The following is a 24,393-nucleotide window of genomic DNA, read 5'->3' as shown; positions in this document are numbered from 1 at the left end:
CTGAAAAATGGGTTATAGATGAACCCCACCTGCCTCCCTATTTGGTCCATAGTGAGCAAGAAGGCCTGGATTCATTATCTTACACAATATATTACACAGAATCGTTTTAAACCAAGTTTGTCTTTATTTCAATTTAGTTTTGTGTTTGACCACATCAGTCATGAGACCACATCATGGACAGCGAGGTCATTTTTATAGAACTTGCAGTTATGTGATGTTAAAGCTGCCAAAGCAGCATTGCTGACGCTTGAGTTTTCTGCTATAAATGCTCCAGACAGATTGACCACCTGGTATGGAGCATAGCATGGGGTTGCACACTCATCATAGGAATCTGTTGAAGTGGTTTGCACTGCATCATTGACCACACTGATTTTGAAGGCCTAAGATTAGTCCACTCACTCACAGAGGGATGGCATGACTGGTGGTTGGAGCAGGAATAAACAGATGTCATTGATTGGTCTGATACACTCTAGAGAATGATAAGACTGATATTCAGCACTGTGGCTTATATTTTCCAGTTATAAAGCAGCTCCATTCTCCAGGAATTCATGGTGACATCATGTATTCTGGTGGTAGAAAATCAGACTAGTTTCCTAGCATTGTAGTTTATTGCAAATTATTAATTTTACTTTTGTTAATAACATGGAACATAGTGTAACGGTCTGGGGCATCATGTACCACACTGAAAGCTGTGTGTCGACTAACTAAAAGAAAGGCAATACATAAAATTACATAGAAATCTATACTTCTGCTTTGGAGAGAAGGTATAGTAAACCTGGCACATTTACATTATAATGCCTGTGACACCACACTGAAGTTAAAGGTCCAAACCTGGTTTGAACCTGGAACTGGTTTTGTGCTGTTTAGAAGACAAATTAAGACTGTAACAGTCTGCAAAGTCATTCCAGCTTCAGGAAAGCGTATGCCACTTGTGGAAAACTAATAGAAAAAATCTCCTTTGAAAGAGGGTTGACATCCCAAGCTGGCCAAGTCCAAAATCTCAGAGTAACACAGATTGCTTGGATATTGTAGTTAGTCAGTATAGCAATATCAAGTCTTAATTGTGATATAGTGTGAGAGGGACGGGACTCTCAAACAAAAGTGCATGGTCTCACATCGCCATCTAGTGGACACCACATAAAATGAACTTTCATTTGCTGCCTGTGGAATTCAGTGTTGTATACTGAGAAAAAATATGATCAAACTAAGATATTTCTACTTGAGTGTATGTGGTAGAGATTAAAGTAGATGTAATGTAGATAATGGTAAATAGTGCTAAATCCAAAGAAATAAGGTTTCTTTGGGGATTATCTTGCCTTTGAACTGTCTACATGTACCGTCCACCACAAATGTGTTTTTAAAAAATCTGCTTTAGGCCAACATCATGAGGTAATGCCATGTCATGTAATAACTCTCTGTGAGGGAGCACGTTGAAGCAAGACGTCTGGCACTTCAGACGTCTGGTTCCTATCACCATCACTGTGAACAATTGTGATTTGTGAAGTTTCACTAGAATAGGGCATTTCACAACAAACCCCTCGAATGAATTTGTTTACAACTGAACAAGTAAATTACATAGAAATTGGAAAAATAATCGGTGGAATTTCTCTTTAAGAGTACTTTTAAAAAGAGAAGTGTTTGAATGAATACATGGTTTATCTGCAATGGCCAGATTAACAAACACTAAAAAGACTAACAAATGGCAGAACATCACTAAAGCATTCAAATACAACAAAGTCATGGAAGGAAACAACTTACAGTATATTTTGCTGATATATATATATACACACGTTTGAACCATTCCTATACAATGTTCAACCTGCACTAAATTACCTGTGGGCTGAGTACGGCTGAAAATGTTCTATACCAGGACCAGTGCAGATAGGAATACCTCGACTTTAATACCGATTCCAGAAAATATATATTTTTTTAAAAAATACTCTCTTCAAATTACAAAGTAACATGGGCGCGGCTCAGAGTAGAAATCAGTGTGAGGTGCTATATGCACATTATATTGACAGACTACAACAGACGGCAGATTAATCAATAAATACTAAAGTTAAAGGGCAAATTCTGCATACTTCAGTTCAGTAGCTGAGATGTAAAAAGTGCATAGCAGAGAAATGTTTTGACTACAATAATTACAAAAGTAGTGACCAGAACCAAGGATCACAATGTTGGCGCAAATAAAGTCACTTTATTTACTGTCCCAAACCATGAGTGAATTCACATTTTTTATATGTAATATTCATAAGTAATTAATGAGTAAGTAAAATAGTGATCATTAAAAAAAGTTTTCTTTGGGGCCTATTTTGTCTTACAACTCCCTGCATGTATCTCTCCACTAATGCAGCAAATTGTGCATTTGAAACCTGCGTTTTAAGCCAAAAGTTAATACTATCATAAAATAATGTCTCAGGCATTAGGCAGAATATTCATAACCATATCTGGTTCCCATCACAACCACTGTGAACAATCCTTTTGTACGTTTCCCCACAACAGAGCATTTCATGTCAAGCCCTTAATAATGACTTCAGCTACATTTTACATTTACAGTTAATTATGTAGAAATTAAAAAAAAAAAGACTGGCATTCCCATTTTAACAACACACATACAGAATGCATTTACGACAGCCAGTCATCTGTGTAGCTTGCTTTGTTTGCTCATGAATGCTGATAAGATTGAATAGCTTATGCATCGAATGTCAACATTTTTCACTTCTCAATAGCATTAAAGTTATACAGTGCAAAAAAAGTAGGGAATGCTACTTTTTGACAAAATACAGATATAAACAATTCATCAGAACTTCTTCTCAAGACTTATGTGCTCCTCCTTGGGGCATTTTGATTTCTTTTTTACTCTGATGAATTGGTAGGTGATGAGGGCAGCTGCAATCACGCCTGCAATGGTGAGACTGAAGAGGACATAGAGGGCCACCTCAGCGTCAGGAGGGGACACTTCCAAACCCAGAAAATTCACCACCTCTGGATACGGGGGAGGGCCGGGAGGAGATTCTGTTCCTGTAAAAACACAGTGGTTAGTGTTGATGTGGTAGCTTTACTGAACGAGACTGCAAATGTTCTGGTGGAACTTACCTTCAGGTTCAAGAGTCTGACATTCGTGGGGGCCTTGGAGGGGGTCTGGGAAGCCATTGCAATTGATCATGGTAGCATAGTATGTGACGGATTTCTTGGGTATACGTGGCAGAGACGGGTCAGAATGATTGACATAGAAAAAGCCAAATTTCTCATCAAAACCAGCGGCCCACTCCAGATTGTCCATCAGTGTCCAAGCGGTGTAACCGCGTATGTCCACGCCGTCAATCAAGTAAGCTAAAAGAGGAAAATTTGCATCTTTAGTGTCATTAAAATGCAATACTACAACTTAATTACACTACTGTTCAAAAGTTTGGAATCACTTGATATGTATGTTTTGGAGATGTGAGAGATATGAGATGTGACAGTGATGAATATATGTTGTTATTTCATTTAATAACATCTAACAGTGTAGATTGATATACTAGAAGCTAGACACCAGAAGGTATTTTAAAATATTTTATTTAATAATTTAAGGTTTTGCAAACATCAATTTGCTATTAAATGATAAATAGCATATGTTAATAATCTATTTATAGCAATTCTCTGACTAATAATACATCATTACCAAAATAATGAGTTAAAGTTATAATCTACCTCATTATTTGATCACTTATTGTTACAGCGTGAAACATATAAAGCTGCACAGTAGTACCATTTTAATAGCATCATTTCATTACATGTACCCTCAACAAATTGCTTATACTGCAATTGAACCAGTAATTCTATTTTAGAATTTTATTTTAGAACACTTTCATGAACTTGGTTCAGTGTTTTAAATGGAAGTAACTTTGTACCTTTCAGAGCCTGATTAAGGTAGCTTTCATAGTAGTGAATTCTGTGAACATCATTCAGGTCCATATCTCCTCTCTCAGAGATGCCATTCTCAGTGATATAAATGGGAGGGCTTCCATACTCATTCTTGATAAAGTTCAGAATTTTTCTAAATCCAGGTGGAGTCACTTTCAGCCATGTTGATCCAGAGTTCAGCCATGTACGGTCATAAATAGTCCCTACTCCCCTTATAACATAAAAGTACACATGAAAATTTCTAAAAATTTCCAAAGATTTCTGAAAATTCCTGAAACATTTTGAACATTTCTGAAAATTTCTAAAAATGTAATAATTTCCATCTTTTTGGCCATTATTATAAATCTGTAATTAGACTGTTACCTGTCTCCATCATAGAGCTGGAGGTTTTTGAAATCTAGGTTGGAAGCCAAGATTGTGGTGTAATGATTGAACCCAAAGTAATCATGAGTGCCTTTTATCCTTTTCACTTCTTCGGGGGTAAATTCAGGAAGACTGCAAAGACATAGTTAATAGTTAGTTTAGTATGGAATGCTGCAGACCTTGATGCAGGCCCTCGGTGGCTATCGTTAATTTTTGATTGCATTACAGAAGTGCAATTTTAGTTACCGTGATATGGGACGACCACCAGCTAGGCTTCTTTCTCGTATTCTATTCTTCATTAAATCACTGTAATCTCCATTAAACACAGGATGAGCAAACCAGCCAATCTGGAACTGCATAATTCAGAGGTTATGAACTTAAACAAGATATCAAAGTTCATTTTAAGACAGGTTCATAAATCTGAGTCACAGAAATTGAGCTGAATAACTAGTTCTTACTTCCAAAAAACGCCTGGCCGCATCAATATCCTCTTGTTTGTAGGGGTTTCTAGGCTCTGCCCAGTCTGAGTTTATGGTGATACCAACAATACCACCCTGTTTGGCACGGTACTTGTCGTTGTATAAGTGCCAAGCCTCAGCATGCGCCTTAATGAGGTTGTGTCCGACAATGTAGGGTGCCGTACCAGGTCGGGAGCTTATGCCTGAACAGAGTAGGAGCACCTTTACTCACATCTTCACACAAATCAATGTGTGTTTAGAATTATTTTTTTTAACATTTAATCATTACTGTACCTGGCGCAGCAGTGCCATACCCATGCCCAATGTTTGCAACGTTGTAGGGCTCATTGATAGTGATCCAGAACTTGACTTTGTCTCCCAGATTACTAAAGACAACATCAGCATAGTCCCTAAACCTTTCAATGATTGTGTCATTCTCCCAGCCTCCAACATTCTGCAAAGCTTGAGGGAGATCCCAGTGGTACAGTGTTACCTGTTAGTATGGAATAGAGGAATAAATCATACATGCCAAACATCTTTTGGACCATCAGTGGCAAGTTGTTTGGAGCTGGGAAAAAATGTCCATTTTTGCATTTTTAATTTTTTAAATTATAGATCAAGAGTGCACACTTTACATTGTCTTTGATGTTGTCATGAAGTTCTGCAGTCGCACACTGAGAGCAAGAAAATGTTCAAATGTCTAGACAGATACTAATATAAACCATGTTTCAAAGTAATAACTATGAGATTCAGAAATTTAGTTGGGCCAGCAAACATTTTGTTCAGTGATTTGTCAAACAAATCCATATCTAAAGTTACATTAGTATTCAGTTAAACTCTTAAAATCCCGGTCTTGTTACATCCTCGGGCTTATTATTATGTGACTACAAAGGCTGCAATGCACCACCCCAAGTATAGTGAGAGTCCAGTAAAATTTTCAAAATATTTGAAACTGTTTCGAGTAATTTGCCCTGCAATGGACTGGAACCCTGTCCAAGGTGTTTCCTGACTTCTGGCCAATGACCGCTGGAATAGGCTACAGCTCCTCCCACAACCCAGAAAGGCAAGTGGTTTAGAAAGTGTGTGTATGTGTGTGTGTGTGGGTGTGTGTTATGAATAAACATTTTCACATGACCTGCAATTTCTGTATTTCTGTAGTTCAATGCTGGACGCCCAGTAGAAAAACTGTACAAAATATTATTTATTTCTATGTTTTCACTCCAAACCATTGACTTACTACTGATACTGAGATGGACATCACTGTATTTGTTTTATATATAATTTAAAAATACTACCTGCCCTTTATATTGTCTGAAAATCTTATGATGAGTGGACCAACAGAAATGGTCCAAAATATAAATGGAAAACTTAAAAACGTATAAATAAAATGAATTTAGAATGCGTTTGCTATATTCTTCCCATCCTACCCCCTATTTCAGACCTGTGGTAAACACTGCTGGGATTTTGTTGTATTAAGTAGAAGGAGAACTCTACTGATCTTCAAAAGTTCTGCAAGACGGAATGGTTAAGATGTATACATAGTTATTTGAATTGGTTTGATGTGACATGTTCACAGTAATGTTCAATTGTTCACAGTGGCAGTTACAGGAACCAGACATCTGTACTTAATGCCTCTAAAATCTGCCCCAGTTATTACACAAAATTCTTAGAAATTATGCTGTCTGATGCCTGGACCAATATTTTATGACAGTTTTGAGAAGGTTTTGGCCTAAAATCTATGTAAAATCCATTCTTGGTGGAGGAGTACATGCAGGTCTTGTAAAGCAAGATACCCCAACCTTTTTCAGATGTATTTAATTTACTACCATCAGCATTGCATATAAGATATCAGAATAGTAGGTTCACTGGTAGTTTTGGACAGTGAATAAAATTGCTATACTTAAACTATATTTAACTCTTGATTATGCAGAAATTTTGAAAAATCAGTAGAATTCCATCTTAACTTAACCCCTTAAATGGCCAGGGCACACCAGTGGGCCCAAAGCTTTATTACACACTTCTATAACCTAAGAATAGCTCAGCCAATTTGCATTGAAGTAGTTACTGAATAATGAGCCTTAGTATGTAATAAGCCTGGGATTTAAAGAAGTTAATACAGATTTAGCCTGTGACCTTGCTAGAAAATAGATTTAATTAAATCCTCGACAATGTAATTCAAAAAAGGAGGCATTGTTTTGTTCACCTGGGGCTTTATGTTAGCTGCCAAAAGTGCATCCACCAGCCGATGATAATGGTTCAATCCTGCTTGGTTTATTTGTCTTGTAGTTCCATCAGGCAGAATTCTTGGCCATGACACGGAGAAACGGTAGTGGTTGACCCTGAGTTTTTTGAGCATTTCAACATCCTCACTGATTTTGTTGTAGCTGTCACAGGCAATGTCCCCTGTGTCATAATTTGCTATCCTAAAAGCTGTGTGTGTAAACGCGTCCCAGATACTTAAACCTTTCCCATCTGCTCTCCAGGCACCCTCAATCTAAGGTTTGAGAACACGACAAAACACATGAATAATTAAGTGGTTTCAAAGCACAATAACATCATATGATGGGATACTAGTTTACCTGATAAGATGCTGTAGCTACACTCCACACAAATCCTTCAGGAAAGTGGCCATAAATTGGCTCCTCTTCCACTGGCAATGGGAAACCATTCTGTCTTATTATTTGGTGGTACAAGTGAGCACTGCGTTTTGGAGTCCTTGGCCGATCTGGGTGGGTGAAGTCTATATGGTGGAGTCCAAAGCCAACACTGTAGCCACTAAGCCACTCAAAAGAGTCCAAGAGAGACCAAGCTGTGTAGCCCTTTAGACGTACCTCGTCTAGGTTGTGAGCTAAAATAAAATGTAAAAAAATAATTAAAAAAAACAAACACAACATTTTCAACATCAGATTCACTGCATATTCAACATATATAACTTTCATGTGGTGCTTTTAAAAATACATTAACTAAATAACAACATGATTGCACCTTTTAGAGCTTCATCAATGTAGGTCTTCAGGAAGAATATTCTGTCTGGGTCATCTACTGTTTTGCTAGTATCTGTAGACACTCCATTCTCTGTTATGTAAATTTCAGGGTTCCCATACTCCTCTTTTATCCAGTTGAGAAGTCTTCTCAATCCCCAAGCTGCTGCCCTCAATTCTTTCTTTGCAGTGGCATGAGAGTCTGACACATCTTGTACTGTAAGATCCTGATCATATTCATAAGACTGTGTGGAAAGCCTAGGAATTACATGGCGTGCCATTCTGGTGGTGTAAGAATTGAGGCAGAAGACGTCGGCAGTGCCGTGAATGTAGGCTTTCTCCTCTTCCGTAAAAGTTGGCAACCTGGATTCAGCTAAACCTTGAAGTTCACTTTTGTTCCCTACCTGCCACTTCATGGCATCAGGATAGTCTCCATTTTTAAAGATGGGATGTGCAAACCATCCAAGTTGGAATTGGAGTGCACGGTCAGCAGCTGCCACCTCTCGGGGTATGTTTACATCTAGTGGCTCAAACCACTCAGAGCTCACACTAATGGATACCAACCCTTGCTGTGTTTTTCTGTATTTCTCATCATATGTGTGGTAGGCTTTAGCATGCGCCTTTAAAAGGTTATGTGCTACCCTATAAGGAGCATCTCCAGGACTTTTGACATTGGGGGGTAGTTCTCCCAGCCCATAGCCTACCCATGCAATTGCATAGGGTTCGTTGAAGGTCATCCAAAACTTCACTCTGTCTCCAAAGGTTTGGAAGCAGAAGTCACAGTAGTCATTGAATATGTCAATCATATCGACATTGTCCCAGCCGTTGATGTCTTGAAGAGTTTGGGGAAGGTCCCAGTGGTAAAGCGTCACCATTGGTGTAATATTATATGCTATGAGACCATCTATGAGTCTGTTGTAATAGTCCACTCCCTTCATGTTTAAGGAAGCTCTGTAACCATTGGGGAATAGTCTGGGCCAGGATAAAGAGAGCCTGTATGCTTTTACTTTCAGGGCTCTTAACATGTACAGATCTTCTTCAAATCTGTTATAGCTGTCACAAGCCACGTCGCCCGTGTCACCGTTTAGAACAGTACCAGGCGTGTGGGTGAAAGTGTCCCACATACTGGGCCCCTTACCATCAGCATCCCAGCCACCTTCAACTTGATATGATGAGGATGAAACACCCCATTGGAAATCATCTGGAAATGTTCCATAGTGATAAAACTTCGTCTGAAATTTGGATTGATGTGAAAATTTCTCCCACACAACTTTTGATCTTGAGGGAACTTCAGATGGTGGCAGAGTGGGAAGCTTTGAATCTTGCTTCGTTTTACCAGAGATTCGACGGAAAGAAGTCGGTTTTTTATCCTCAAAACCATTTCTTTCAATGACCTGAGTGTAGAAGTAAGCTGAAGATTTTGGGGTTCTAGGCGTATCAGAATTTTCAAAATTCACGAAATGCAGTCCAAATCTTTGACTGTAGCCTTGAGGACCTTCAAATCCATCTAACAGGGACTGCACTGTGAACCTCTGGATGGCAACACTATCCAACTGGATGGCTGTATAAACAGATTCAACAAATTAGTTAAGATTGAATACAGTTTGGGCCCAAATCTTGTATTTTCTTGTTTTTTTCCCTGAGGTCTGTTTATTGACTTTCCAAAAACAGCTATATTTAATTTTTGCATGATCATTTCCAAGTCCTATTGTGTAGAATTAAACAGTCATATGCACATTTTGAACACTCTGGCATAAATAAATATTTATTTGCTGAATTTATCATGACCTTTGCACAGACCACATTTTATGTTTTTGTTTTTTCCAATATGTAAAATTCAGCAGTAATTGTGCATTTTTAAAACATTTTAATGTAATGTGACCATGTGCACCCAAACTTTTTTATATGATTCTATGTAATTGCATTGGTTTTTGTGGCACCACAAAAACATTCAATTAAAAACATGCTGTTTTTGCAACTTAGCTGTCATTTATGCACTGTACGGACTAATGGCATGTTTTTAAACATTAACAATGTTTACATACTACATGTAACATCTTTTATAAGGAAAAAATTAAGTAAAGTTAAATTTTATATGATGTGGGCCCTTTAATATATTTGAACATGCATTTACAGCATACTTGGACAGATCTTCATCAGCAAAACGGTTTCACATACATTAAAAGAATTTAAAATGAAAAAAGGAACCTTCAAACATTATAGATCAAGGTTTTTGTTACAAGCACCATACCTAATGTTCACTCAATATGTCCAACATTTCAGCATTAATAATTACCTTTCATTGCCTCATTGATGTAGGACTTAAGGAAGCCTATGCGTTGAGTGTCATTGAGCACATCGCTGCTGTACTCTGTTGGCATTCCGATTCCTGTGATGTAAATGGGCACGTTGGTCACTGATGTGTACTCTGTGGCAATATAATTCAGCAAACGGCGAAGCCCCCATGGTACAGACTGGATTTGGCTTGATGCAGTGGTGGGCCAGGTTGGGTCAATATGACTTTGAAAATCCCCAACGCTGTCTGGTCCAGGGTTGCAACTGCCCCGACTCTCACTGATGAGACGAGAAGTGTGGTGATTTAGCCCAAAGAAGTCAGCCGTTCCCTTGATCATCTTTTTCTCTTCTTCTGTAAAGACTGGGAGCACAGCCAGGTCTTCGCCACATTCAGTTTTCTTTAGCTCAATTTGTTTCTTCAGCAATGCTGGATAATCTCCATTTACAAATATGGGGTGAGCAAACCATCCCAGCATGAAGCTCAGGTAGCGCTCTGCAGCCTCTATGTCCTGGGGACTATCAGAGTTAGGTTCAGCCCAGTCTGAGTTGAGAGCAATGCCCACTTTCCCACCCTGATTCTTCCTGTATTTATCATTGAAGACATGCCAGGCCTCTGCATGGGCTTTTATTATGTTGTGAGTCACCTGAGATCAAAAACAGGCAGATTAAAATATGTAATGCTAATAACATATTCTTAGGTTATGGAAACAATCTGAGAAACATACCTGATAAGAAGCCACACTGGGGTCCTTAATACCTGGAGGATGTTCTCCTGTACCATATCCAAAGTTACTAACCACCCAGGGACTGCCAAAAGTGTTCCAGGTCTTCACTTTGTGTCCATATCTGGAGAAGCAAAAGTCAGCAAACTCTTTGAATGCCTCCACAATGGAAGTATTGGTCCAACCTCCATGGTCCTGCAGAGCTTGTGGCAGATCCCAATGGTTTAAAGTGACTGTAGGCTCTATTCCTGATTGCAGAAGTGTGTCTATCAGCTTTTCATAATACAGTGCCCCTTGTTCCAACAGGCTTTCTTTCTGACCAGTTGGGAAAATGCGAGCCCAAGAAATGGAGAACTGATAGTTCGGGGAGAGCATGCCCCTTAGCAAGTATACATCATAGTCCATCTTGTGGTAACTATCACATGCCAGATCAGCAGTCTGATTGTCAAAGACTTTGCCTTCATGGCCAAAGCGATCCCAGATAGTCTCCCCTTTCCCATGTACAGTCCAGCCACCCTCCACTTTGAAAGACTCAGTGGAGGCTGCCCATTGGAATCCATCTGGGAAGGAGCCATTGAGGAAAAGATCTCTTTCTGCTGGGCTTTGAGTTCTGAATTTCTCCCAGACCTTCTGATAAGAGAGAGCAGATGTACTTTGCTCCTCACCATCAGCCTTTGTATCTGCGGTCTGTACACTGTACAGTTTAAGGAAAAGAGGTTGGTTAGACTCAAAAAGTATAAGATGTTGCAGAAATATTATTATGGGTTATTTTTTTTGTTTGTTTGTTTTACCTTGCATCTCCTTGATCAAGCTTTCCCAACAATTCAGTGATATCACAGCCCATAAGATGAATGTCTGTGTTTCTTAAAGCTGAAGAATTCAAATAATTCAGTTCAGAACTTCGCAAAAGTCAGAAATTAGAGACTCCCCTTCATTTATTGGATTTCCAGTCAAAACAGCCATTAAGTACAGATTTTTGTTTTTTGTCAGGACTAAAAATAGAAAATTACAGCTAAACTAGGTATTAGATTATGAATACAAATAATAATTTCTCAGGAGCAGCAGTTGGTGAACCATCGCCGTGGCATTTGCACTGTGTTTTTCTTTTTTTCTGCCCTTATGTTATTTCCCTTTTTTACCCCCCCCCCTGCTTATCTCTCCTCTCCCTTCTTTACAGATTCCCCTGGCCTGTCAAGTCTGGCATGATGCTAACACATTTTCATTAAAATATCAAATGTATAAACAAAATGAAATCAAATAATTAAAAAATAAATAAAGAAAAAGAAACACTGACAAGATGAGCCTATAATCTATAGTGCTCATTTTGGAAAAGTAAATCTGTTTGGCACAGTAACGCAGTCTGACCATAATTCTGATTGCAAATCTGCCAGACAAGACAGGCAAAAAAAAAAAAAAAAAAAGAATACAAATAATAGCAGGCTTCCTTCAGGAGAGGTTTGGAATTGGCCAAATAACTACATTAATCACTACTCATTGTGTTAACATTAAGATTACAATAAATGTAAACAGTGTTTTTATCATAAATAGGCAGACCATAGACTGACTAATTGATGCCTGCTTTTCTGCGAATGTGTCTGATGTTGATTTATCTTCCAAAGTTTGTAATTTGTTTTCAATAAAGTAGACTTGATAAAACAGAACATAGCTTAATCAACTGATACAAGCTCTCTAACCATCCTGATAAGCCACCTACATCAGTAATGACGTCTTTTTCTGCTATGGATGATCAGGAAACTGAAGGATTAAAATAATTCAGTTCAGTACTTCGCAAAAGTCAGAGATCAGAGACTCCCCTTCATTTATTGAATTTCCAGTCAAAACAACCAAGTACAGGCTTTTTGATTTTTGTCAGCACCAAATACTCCTCAATAATTAAACATGATATCAAAATCTTCAGTATTTAATGTGTTCACTCTTTGCTGTTATTACAGCTTCTACTCATTTCAAGACACTTGCTTTCAGCTTTTGAAAGAAATCTGCTGAAAAAGTTTTAGAAGTTGCTTGCATTTTCTGCTTCTCATGATCCAAGCAACCCCAAAGACTTAAATTACACACCTCAACATACACTGCACTTTCCTCCACTTTTTTTTCGCAGAAGTATATTTGCAAAGTATATTATTTAACATGTGCTAAGGTGTCTTGTGACCCTTCAAGCAATCAGAAACCCTTTCAGTTTATGATACTGTTATCTTTCAAAGATTTGTGTTGTTGGTGTATTATCATGTGACCAGCTGTTACAAAGGTTGATTACATAAAACACTAGACCATATCGCTGGGGAGTAGACGGGGACTTTTACCTTCAAGGACGCTGAAGAGAGGCTGAATATTTCTGTCAGCACAGTTCTTGGTGTTCATCTGATACATGAGAATGTAGCGTTGACCATTTGTCATCTGAAAGAAGATGATGAATTTGTTTCAAACTGGAGTAGACCACAGTCTCCCATAAGCAAGGCAGGCAGTAATGCAATATTCTTCTTAAAAAAAAAAGAAAACATCGCCCTTAGAGGGCTACATAAGTTGGGAAAGTGGACACAGTTGTGAATTACCTGCATTTCTGTTACTGTCTCCATCAGACTTGTTTTGACTGTGCAGTCATATTCCATGTGCACAGCCAAGAAATCAACATATTCCTACACAGAAAATAGAAGGGTATAACTGATGGGTCTGCATAACAAATACACTTAGACAGGTGACTCACAGGAAAACGATACATATTCCAAGATTCAATATATTTCAATAATATAAATAAATTGGAATACAGGACTTTGCAAAGGCACCTAAGTACATTTCTTACAAACAATTTATCATAAAAATAACTTTGTGCTTGTTAATCACTATAAAGCATTAGATATTGATGTTAATAAACATAAAGTACATTATAATATATAATTTCTTGTTTTCAAAGTAGTTGAAATCTTGTGAGTCAGTTTGAAGAACACAGATTGATTCCAGAATTCTCCTTAAAGGCTCCAGCCATGGATCTGTTAACCCCTTAAAATCCTGCTACATGGACTTACGTACTAACGTAGTTATTCTTACGTTACAGATGTGTGTAATAAAAGTTTGACCATTTAAGGGTCTGCCACTCCAGGTCTTCAATTTGCGCCCTTATGTGGAGAAACAAAATTCAGCAAACTCATTCAGTGCTTCCACAAGAAATCAGTGGTCCAACCTCCGTGGTCCTCCAGTGTTTGTGGCAGATCGCATTTGCGTAACGTGAATGTAGTATCTACACAGATTTGTCAAATTTCATCACACATCTGATTCAATTTAATGAAGGGCTGATTAGCTAAACTAGGTATTGGATTATGACTACAAATAATATCATCCTTCCTTCAGGAGAGGTTTGGAAATGGCCAAATAACAACATTGGCATTTGGAAAATCACTACTCATTGTGTTAACATTATTTACATTTATTGTAATACAAGTGTAATAAATGGACAGATAGTAGACGGACTAATTGATGCCATGTGTCTGATTCTGATTCATCTTCCAACATTTGCAAAGTTTGCAATTCATTTTCAATAAAGTAGACTTGATGAGACAGAGCATAGTTTAATCAACTGAAACAAGCTCCTATAACCTTCCTGATAAGCCACCTACATCAGTAATGATATCTTTCTCTGCTATGGATTATTGGGAATTTACACCTGTTATAAACAAAACATTTTTCCAATAGTGATCTTGAACCTATTCCTACTTCTCTCAATAAGATGGCTTTTGATTATGTTCAACATGATTTAACCTATTGTAAACTATTATCTGTCAACAGGTGCTTTTCCTGATGCTTTTAAAACTGCTTTGGTGAAGCTTCTACTAAAAAAGAATAACATGGATCCTTCTGTACTCAATAATTTCCAAACCTTCCTTTTTAAAATCTCCCCAAAAAAATTTTTCAAACAATTAAATGCGTATCTGATATCAAGTACTGAGACAGTGTTGGTTGGTGTTGTAAATGACCACAGGCTAGGCGCCCTGATTTATTTGATCTTAGTGCATCTGTTGATATTGTTGATCACAAGATCTATCATCTTGAATTTTGTGCCAGCCTCTCGAGTGCAGCTTTAGAATGGTTTAAATCATTCATTTAAATTGAGGGGTTGCTGGATCCTATCCCAGCAGTCACTGGGCGAAAGGCAGGATACACCCTGGACAGGTCACCAGTCCATTGCAGGGCATAAATTTTTATTTATGCAGGGTTTAAATCATATTTAGTTAATATACAGTTCATGCTTTTACTGGGAAATCACTGATCCTGTGGAGTCCCACAAGGTTCAGTTTTAGGGCCTTAGCTTAACTCTTTGTACATTCTACCTCTAGGTGATGTCAGTAAGAAACATAATATAAATTTTCATAGCTATGTTGATGAGATACAATTATACATTTCCACTCCCTATGATAATGAAGACTCTGTAGACAGAGTGACCAGCTGTGTATTAGATATTTCACAGTGGATGTCACAACATTTTCTAGAACTAAATCCTAAATAAATTAAATTCTGTTCCTTGGTACTAGAACTCTAGAAAGTTACTTCATGAGAAGCTTGATTCTTTAGTTTCAAATGCTAAACCTGAAGTAGGAAACTTGGGTTTGATCTTAGACTTAGAGTTTTGTTTTATCCCACATGTAAACACAGCCATGAGATTACCTTTTATCATTTCAGAAATTTCACTTAGGCTTCACCTTTTGTGTCTCAAAGTAATACAGAGAACCTTGTTCATGCATTTGTTACAAGCAGTTGATTACTGTAATGATCTTACTGGGCTTCCTAAGAAAACAGTCCAGCTGCTACAACTTGTTTAAAATGCAGCAGCACACATCCCAACCAAAACTAAAAAGAGAGATCATATCTCCCATTTTGAAAGAACTACACTGGCTGCCTGCATCTTTCAGGATAGATGTTACATTTCTGCTACTAGTTTTTAGGGCTCTAAATTACCTTAAAGCATTGTTTACTTTACAGAATGTCTGCCTATTTATGTTCCAGCACATGATCTTAGATCTGCAGATAGTGGCCTTTTACAAATACTTTCAGTAACATATAGAAAACATGGAGAGGAATCTAAACTTTGGAACTCAATTTCCTCCTTTGATTAGACAGTCAAGCTCATTGTTCACTTTTAAGAAGCATCTAAAAACCTATCTCTTAACTTAGCATTTAATTAAAACTGTAAGTCTTCTGGTATTAATCTTTTTTATTTGATCTGTGTCATTTTCTGTAGAGGAGTTTAAGTATCTCGAGGTCTTGTTCACGAGTGATGGTAAAAGGGAGCGGGAGATTGACGGATTGGTGCTGGGTCAGCAGTGATGCGGACTCTTTACCGGTCTGTTGTGGTAAAGAAAGAGCTGAGCCATAAGGCAAGGCTCTCGATTTACCGGTCGATCTACGTTCCCACCCTCACCTATGGTCATGAGCTTTGGGTAATGACTGAAAGAACGAGATGGCGAATACAAGCGGCCGAAATAAGTTTCCTCTGCAGGGCGTCTGGACTCTCCCTTAGAGATAGGGTGAGAAGTTCGGTCATCCGGGAGGGACTCGGAGTAGAGCCGCTGCTTCTCCACGTCGAGAGGAGCCAGCTGAGGTGGTTTGGGCATCTGGTTAGGATGCCTCCTGGATGCCTCCCTCATGAGGTGTCACAGGCGAGTCCACCTGGGAGGAGACCCCGGGGAAGACCCAGTACACGCTGGCGTGACTATATTGCCCAGCTGGCCTGGGAGTGCCTCGGAATCCCCCCTGGGGAGCTAGTGGAAGTGGCTGGGGAAAGGGAGGTCTGGGCCTCATTGCTTAGGATGCTGCCCCAGTGACCTGAACCCTGGAAAAGCGGAAGATGATGGATGGATGGATGGATGGATGGATGGGGTCATTTTCTTATATGATTTTAAATTACTACTCATCTTCTTCTTCTTTCGGCTGCTCCCTTTAGGGGTCGCCACAGCTGATCATCTGCTTCCATCTTGCCCTATCCACTGCCTCCTCTACTTTTACACCAACCATCTCCATGTCCACCTTCACTACATCCATAAACCTTCTCTGAGGTCTACCTCTTCTCCTTCTGCCCGGCAGCTCCATCTCCAACATTCTTTGACCAATATATCCACTATTCCTCCTCAACACATGTCCAAACCATCTCAACCTGGCCTCTCTGGCCTTATCTCCAAACTGCTCCACCTTCACTGATCTGCTCATTTCTAATCTTATCCATCCTTGTCACTCCCAACGAAAATCTCAGCATCTTCATCTCCGCCACCTCCAGCTCAGCCTCCTGTCTTTTAGACAGAGCCACAGTCTCCAAACCATACATCATAACAGGACGCACTCTTGTAAACCTTCCCTTTCACTCTTGCTGCTATCCTTCTGTCACACATCAGCCCTGACACCCGTCTCCACCCACTCCATCCTGCCTGCACCCTCTTCTTCACCTCTTTTCTGCACTGTCCATTGCTCTGGATGGTTGACCCAAGATATTTGAAGTCATCCACCTTTACGACCTCTACTCCTTGCATCTTCACCTTTCCACCTGCCTCCCTCTCATTCACACACATGTATTCTGTCTCTACTGACCTTTATTCCTCTCCTCTCCAGTGCAAACCTCCACCTCTCCAGATTCTTTTCCACCTGCTCTCTACTCTCACCACAGATTACAATGTCATCTGCAAACATGCTGCCGTATTGGATGCATGTCGCACCATGTTGCCTCGGTGGCTCGGTCCTGCCGCTTTGCGCTGTACAACATCAGACAGATACGGCCATTTCTAACACAACAAGCCACCCAACTCTTGGTACAAGCAGTGGTCATCTCACGCCTCGACTACTGCAATGCCATACTGACGGGCCTCCCGGCCTGTGTTGTAAAACCACTGAAGATGGTTCAGAATGCTGCAGCGCGTCTGGTCTTTAACCAACCAAAACGGGCGCATGTCACCCCACTGCTCACTGAGCTCCACTGGTTACCGGTTGATGCTCGTATCAAATTTAAAACTCTTACGATTGCAAACAAGGTGTTAACAGAGCAGGCTCCTTCCTACCTGCACTCGCTCCTAAAGGTTTACAGCACCGCCCGGCCGCTGCGATCCTCCAATGAACGTCGCTTAGCTTTGCCAAACATTCACACAAAGCAATCAAGACTGTTCTCATACTTGATTCCCCAATGGTGGAACAAGCTACCTTCCACTGTCAGAGCAGGGGCGTCCCTCGCTATTTTTAAGAAACTCCTGAAGACAGAGCTCTTCAGGGAGCACTTGCTCTAATCGCCTCTTGCAAATCTTACCACTGCCAACCTCATCTCCTTCTTGCCCTCCTGCCCTTCTCTACCCCGCTATTACCCCTTGACCTCCTTTAAGGCCTGACTATGTTTGTTCTATGTACCACATTATTTGTAAGTCGCTTTGGATAAAAGCGTCTGCTAAATGTAAATGTAATGTAATGTAATGTAACATCATGGTCCATGGAGCCTCCTGCCTGACCTCATCTGTCAACCTGTCCATTACCATTGCAAACAAGAAGGGGCTCAAAGCTGATCTATGATGTAACCCTACCTTCACCTTGAAACCATTTGTCACTCCAACTGCACACCTCACCACTGTCTCACTATCCTCATACATGTCCTGCACCACCCTAACATACTTTTCAGCTGCACCTGACTTCCTCATACAGTACCACAGTTCCTCTCTTGGCACCCTATCATATGCCTTCTCTAGATCCACAAAGATGGTGTGGCTCATAAACTTTATACCTCTGTAGTTACTGCAGCTCTGCACATCACCCTTGTTCTTAAAATGGGGACCAATACACTGCTTCTCCACTCATCAGGCATCCTCTCCCTCTCCAGGATTTTGTTAAACAACCTGGTTAAAAAGTCCACTGCCTTCTCTCGTAAACATCTCCATACCTCCACAGGTATGTCATCTGGACCAACTGCCTTTCCATTCTTCATCCTTTTTAAAGCTGCCCTCACTTCCACCTTACTAATTCTCTGCACTTCCTTATCCACTATCTCTCCCCCTGTTGTCCTCCTCTCTCTCTTGTTTTCCTCATCCATTAGTTCTTCAAAGTACTCCTTCCATCTACTCAACACTCTCTGTTCACTCACCAGTACATTTCCCTCTCTATCCTTTATCAGCCTAACCTGCTGTACATCGTTTCCAGCTCTATCTCTCTGTTTAGCCAAACGATACAAGTCCTTTACTCCTTCTTTACTGTCCAGCCTCTCTTACAGCTCATCATAGGCCTGAGCCTTTGACTTTACCACCATTCTTTTCGCTATGCGACTAGCCTCACAGTACTCCTGCCTACTTCCTTCATCTCTCTGGTTATCCCACTTTTTCTTAGCTGCCTTCTTCTTCTGAATACTCTCCTGGACTTCCTCATTCCACCACCAACTTTCCTTGTCTTCTTTCCTCTGGCCACATGAAACACCCAACACATTCTTGCCAGTTTCTCTCACCACCTTAGCTGTATTTTCCCAGTCCTCAGGTAGCTCCTCACTGCCCCCAAGGGCCTGTTGCAATTTTTCCCTGAACTGCCTGCAACCATCCTCCTCCTTCAGCTTCCACCATCTAATCTTTGGCTCTGTCTTCACTCTCTTCCTCTTCTTTGTTTCTAATCTCCCCTGGTACCACTTTACAATCTCCAATCTCCTTTAGGTGGCATCTCCTGCTAAGGATATAATCCACCTGTGTGCACCTCCCTCCACTCTTGTATGTCACCCTGTGTTCTTCCCTCTTCTGAAAATACGTGTTCACCACAGCCATTTCCATTCTCTTTGCAAAATCTACAACCATCTGACCTTCCGCATTTCTATCTTTCACACCATACATACCCAGCACCTCTTCATCCCCTCTGTTTCCTTCACCAACATGTCCATTGAAGTCTGCACCAATCACCAATTTCTCCACTCTAGGGACACCATCTACCACTTCATCCATCTTACTCCAAAATTCCTCTTTCTCCTCTAACTGACAACCAACCTGTGGTGCATATGAACTGACCACATTCAAAATTACACCATCAACCTCCAACTTCAGGCTCATGATCCTGTCTGACACTCTCTTTACATCCAGAACACTTTTCCCAAGCTGTTCCTTTAGGATTATCCCTACTCCATTTCTCTTCCTCTCTACACCATGATAGGACAGTTTGAATCCATCTCCAATGTTCCTGGCCTTGCTTCCTTTCCATCTGGTCTCCTGAACACACAAAATATCTACCTTCCTTCTCTCCATCATGTCTGCAAGCTCTCTGCCTTTACCAGTCATTGTCACTATGTTCAGAGTCCCTACTCTAACCTCCACACTCCTGCCTTTCCTTCTCTCTCGCTGCCTTCTAACCCGCCTTCCTCCTCTCCTCTTTAATGGTCTTTGACCTACAGTAGTCCAATTTCCACCGGCACCCTGCTGGTCAACAGTACCGGAGGCGGTCGTTAACCCGGGCCTCGACTGATCCGGTATGGCAATCATATTTGTGATCATTTTAAATTAGTACTCATAATTTATTTTATTGCTGTTAAATTTTAGCACGATGATGATGATGATGATGATGATTATTATTATTATTATTAAAGGGAAATTAGGCTAAGGTAAATATTTTAGGAGTAATTTTCTTAAGTACCTAAAACCTTTGCACAGTACTGTATATATATTTTTTATGTATTGCATTGTTGTTTGGGGATATTTTGGCCAGTTTTTTGGCCAGTCCCAAACTCTTACCATGTACATGGGTTCTGTTTGGGACAGACTGGTGACATCATTAGCTCTCATTCCAAGGGACACACGACCATCTGAAAAAAATAGTTTTGTTTCTTAACTGTTACGCTTGTAGTACAATATATTTGCACAAAAACAGACATTACAGCAAACTAGACACTACACTAAAGATAAATAAAATCAAGCCAGTCACTGCAAAGTCTTACATCAATTTAACATGTTTCATGGCAAAAATGTCCAGTTAAATGTATTAAAACATTCAGTTCACCTTTTTTTGCATATAATTCCTAAGAACCATGCTAGTATGAGGCCACCAATGTAAATAAAAGTGTACAGTCTTTTAGATAACATTGTGAAGAGCACAATACTAATGATATTACTTTTGAGTCTATTGGGTCTCATCAGCATAATAATCCATGAGTATTGTTTCCTAAGGTATTTCACATGATGTATTATGTAGGTCCTGTTGTAGTGAATCAAAGTGTCAAGTTCTGCCTCTGTTGCTGCTATATGGCATGTCATGAAGGCGTATCCAAGCCTTACTTTCATGAGCGCTATGTGCAAAAGGAGGGTGAAGCTGAAAAGAAAAGAAGGGTGTGGTGACAAAATAAGATCTAAACCTCCTATATTACTTAGCACATTACTGAAAAACAGCTGCAATGCAATCCTAAACAAGCAAATGCAGCAGGAAAGGCTGTGCCATAAGAGCTTCATCAAGGATGAAGGAGTGCACACTACCTGTAGCGGTGCCTCATTCTCCTGTAAATAAGTACTCTGCTAAACTGTGATCAATTAAGTAGTGACAGAATGTTCACCAGCAGTTAGAAATTGGGAATAAAGAGATTGGATTTTCTTCAGGAGTTAGAGGTCTAAACTGTATATGTAATGTAACGGACAGTAATAACAGTCCATCTGTTTATCCCATTATTTTGTGTGGTTCCAGGTTGGAACGTCACGTTGCTTATATCCGGCTTACCCCATCCTTACTCCTTACATGTATTAGCTTGGAGTCAATTAACAGCCATTGCTTATTAATATAAGGTTCTTATCTGCAGAGCAAGCATTGTGTTTGTCAAGGCTACTTGGCTGGGTACTTCTAGGGCACATTTTATTTAAGGAGTCTAACGAGCTCTGCAAAATAACAGACAATTTTAAGACATTATGTTGAAAAAAGACCATACAGATGTCTTCTACCATTACATTTTCATGAATGCAGCAGCAGCTGCCTTTTCTGCATCTTTTATTTGAGCTTCCTATTTCTTTCTTTGCAATAACAGTCTCTAATCTTCTGAGAAGACTTTACACCAGACGTTGAGACATTGCTATGAGGATTTGATAGCATTTGAGATCATTAATGAGGTCAGCTCATGATGTTAGATAATTAGTTCTGGACCATTAATGCCACTTCAACTCCTAAAGGTTTGGAAGGTTCTCCAGAATGCAGTTCCACTTCCCCACAGGCCAGTGATGGGGAAGCTCTATAACTCTCTAGCTCAGAGTCCGACAGACCATCCATATTTTTGCGGCTTATCTAAGTTAGGTTAGAGCAGGTTAAGAGACCCTTGAGGACCAGTTGAGAACCACTGCTGACACTTGCCATTACGTTAGGCTCATTTGCAGATTATCCTGTTCTACACAGGTGTGTACCGGTCACTGGGGTGGTAGCCTCAAGGGTACATCTCCGTACCTTTGGCAAGGAAACATAATTGTACCAAAATCCATTGAAATGATGTTTTCTAAGTTGTATTGACTCCACACAGCCAGTCTCATCTCCAGGCTTTTTATTTTATTGTTCCGTTTTAAAATGTTAGGTTTTGAAAAGGTACCAATACATACTTTTCACCTGGAAAAACTTATTTAAGGTTCATACTGGCACAATTTATACTGTTTGTACATTGATGAACGAGAAATGTACCTGCACAGTACCTTTCTTTCTGTGGCAGCAATGGGTTCACATGCAGACACTGCATGTCTGGATACTTTTGGATATAATGTGTACCAACATGTCACTTAAGATGTCTTTTTGCACTTATAATACTCTTTAAATCTAAACACTGAAGTTGATCAAACCTGACCATTGGACAACACTTATGGATAAAAGCATTATCATCTTACCTTTAAACATGTGATGGTAGAGTTTATACACATCAACATGGGATTGGAAAGCATGTTGAAACTGTGAAGAACCTCTGAGCTCATGTAAATGGGTAAATGTGATATACGAGTTGACCAGGTCTCCAAATTTTGTGAAGATAAAACCTGCATAGTCTCGAAAGACCTGTCCAATGACTGGGTTCTCCCAGCCTCCATATCTGCTTCTAAGGCCTTCTGGTAATGCAGAACGATGGAGCTCCAGCAAAGGCTGAATGCCTGACTCAGTCAGTTCCTTCACAAGGTTCCTGTAGCAGGCCACTGTGTCTTCATGGGGCTGGCTGGACTCACCTGTGGGTAGGATGTTGAACCATGACAGAGAAACTTTGAAATGGGTCACCCCTCTGCTCTGAAGGTACTGGAAGTAGTCTCTGGCCTGTGCTGGAAGACGCTCTCTGCAGTCAAAGATATCATCAGCATCTAAAGCCCCTAATAGCAAACTTTGGCTGGCAAAAGGGTTTGTCTTCAAATCCTTGATGAATTGGTTGGTTAAAGGACCTGCTAAGAGCATAAAGTCCTGTGAACGTTCCCCAGAACTACAGCTCCAACAGACACTCAAAAGAAAGAGAATCGTCCCCAGGTCCTTCATCTTCGCCATGGATGCGTTTGTCATGAGAATCCTCTCAGAGCCCTTTATACAGGCCCTCCTGAAGCTTGAAGGCAGATACAGCTTATCTATTTCATAATCATACAATACAACAATATACAGCACGCATAGCTCTTCACTGCAGCGGACTGATAACAGCAGATAGACTATGAACTCGGATACATGGCAACTATTGATAAGGCCATATGTTTGATAAAATATATATACACACACTTGTTATGTACGTGTCTGTATAATATAAATGATATACAATGCGCATCTCACTTTGAGTCAACCAGAAGTTTTTTTTTTGCTGTTGTCATTTTCACAAGACAAAGCATTGACAGCTAGCACACTGTGCACTTTATTACTACGCTTAATCTTATCAAAACACTTACTCCAAAAAGACAGGCCATACTTTTTTTATAGCACACTGCTATGTCGTAAACAATATCTTTGATTCTTTACTAAGCACTTCTCTCATTGTAAAGTCTGTTTGATAGCACATGTCTGCAGCCACTATAAAAACATTTGTCCTGCAAATGACCCTAGAAAAACATCTTTGCATGCTTTGGCTTACACAACCACACTTTATTAATGCACTAAACAATTTCTTTAGCACATTGATGTTGATTGGCTGAATGCACGAGGGTGGGAGATTAAGGGAGTGTTTGCTGTCATATGTAAAAGTTTGGGGACCACAGGTCAAATAATATTTTGCTGCTGTAAGTAAAAGTAAGTACACATCCTCTACAGAGAACAAAGCTCATTTAATGCCCAATTACTGTATTTGCTAAAACTTAACACATTCCGGGGAAAACACAAATGTAACCTGTGCAAAAGTCATGTTTTATATATACTTGGAAAACAAATAGAAATTGTGCACTAAAATTTGCAAACATTTTAACCCTGTATAGGATCAACAAGCCAATTCGACACAGGGTGTTCAAGTGTTTACATAAGACAGTAAATACATTTTAAATCTTTTTCCTCTTCTTTCCAGATCCTCTGAACCACAATCCATGCCCACCCCTCGATTTCCAGCAGGGCTGAAATGGGCCACTCAACATCTGTTTGGGTTAATGTGGAAACTGATGAAAAAATGTGAAAACGTGAACAGTGGTGACCAAGAACCACTGCAATGCTAAAGTTTTGTTTTTGCTGACATCCTCCCACCTGTTCGTCGCATCCTAAACATGACAAACA

General features: G+C 39.8%; 1 protein-coding gene across 1 annotated transcript; it reads right to left on the bottom strand.

Annotated features, from left to right (window-relative positions):
- Nucleotides 1–126: 126 nt before the first annotated feature.
- On the bottom strand, nt 127–23,203 carry LOC108423846 (lactase-phlorizin hydrolase). Its single transcript, XM_017691450.2, has 17 exons — nt 22,566–23,203; nt 20,454–20,524; nt 13,293–13,376; nt 13,044–13,137; nt 11,517–11,595; nt 10,729–11,419; nt 10,005–10,647; nt 7,713–9,269; nt 7,307–7,575; nt 6,931–7,221; nt 5,022–5,220; nt 4,728–4,930; nt 4,516–4,622; nt 4,270–4,401; nt 3,894–4,117; nt 3,097–3,333; nt 127–3,021 (listed from the first exon to the last, which is right to left on the bottom strand). The coding sequence occupies exons 1-17, from the start codon at nt 23,197–23,199 to the stop codon at nt 2,801–2,803; spliced, it is 5,736 nt and encodes a 1,911-aa protein (XP_017546939.2). The 5' UTR covers nt 23,200–23,203; the 3' UTR covers nt 127–2,800.
- Nucleotides 23,204–24,393: the final 1,190 nt, after the last annotated feature.

This window comes from Pygocentrus nattereri, chromosome 6 (assembly GCF_015220715.1).
Source record: "Pygocentrus nattereri isolate fPygNat1 chromosome 6, fPygNat1.pri, whole genome shotgun sequence".
Taxonomy (NCBI): Eukaryota; Metazoa; Chordata; class Actinopteri; order Characiformes; family Serrasalmidae; genus Pygocentrus; species Pygocentrus nattereri.
This window is presented reverse-complemented; position numbering and strand designations above follow the sequence as displayed.

Coding starts and splice junctions, on each gene's coding strand:
- LOC108423846 (XM_017691450.2), bottom strand. CDS start 23,199: ATGGCGAAGATGAAGGACCTGGGGACGATTCTCTTTCTTTTGAGTGTC. Junction 20,525..22,565: donor CTACCATCACATGTTTAAAG/GTAAGATGATAA, acceptor TATTTTTTTCAG/ATGGTCGTGTGTCCCTTGGA. Junction 11,420..11,516: donor CTTGATCAAGGAGATGCAAG/GTAAAACAAACA, acceptor TAAACTGTACAG/TGTACAGACCGCAGATACAA.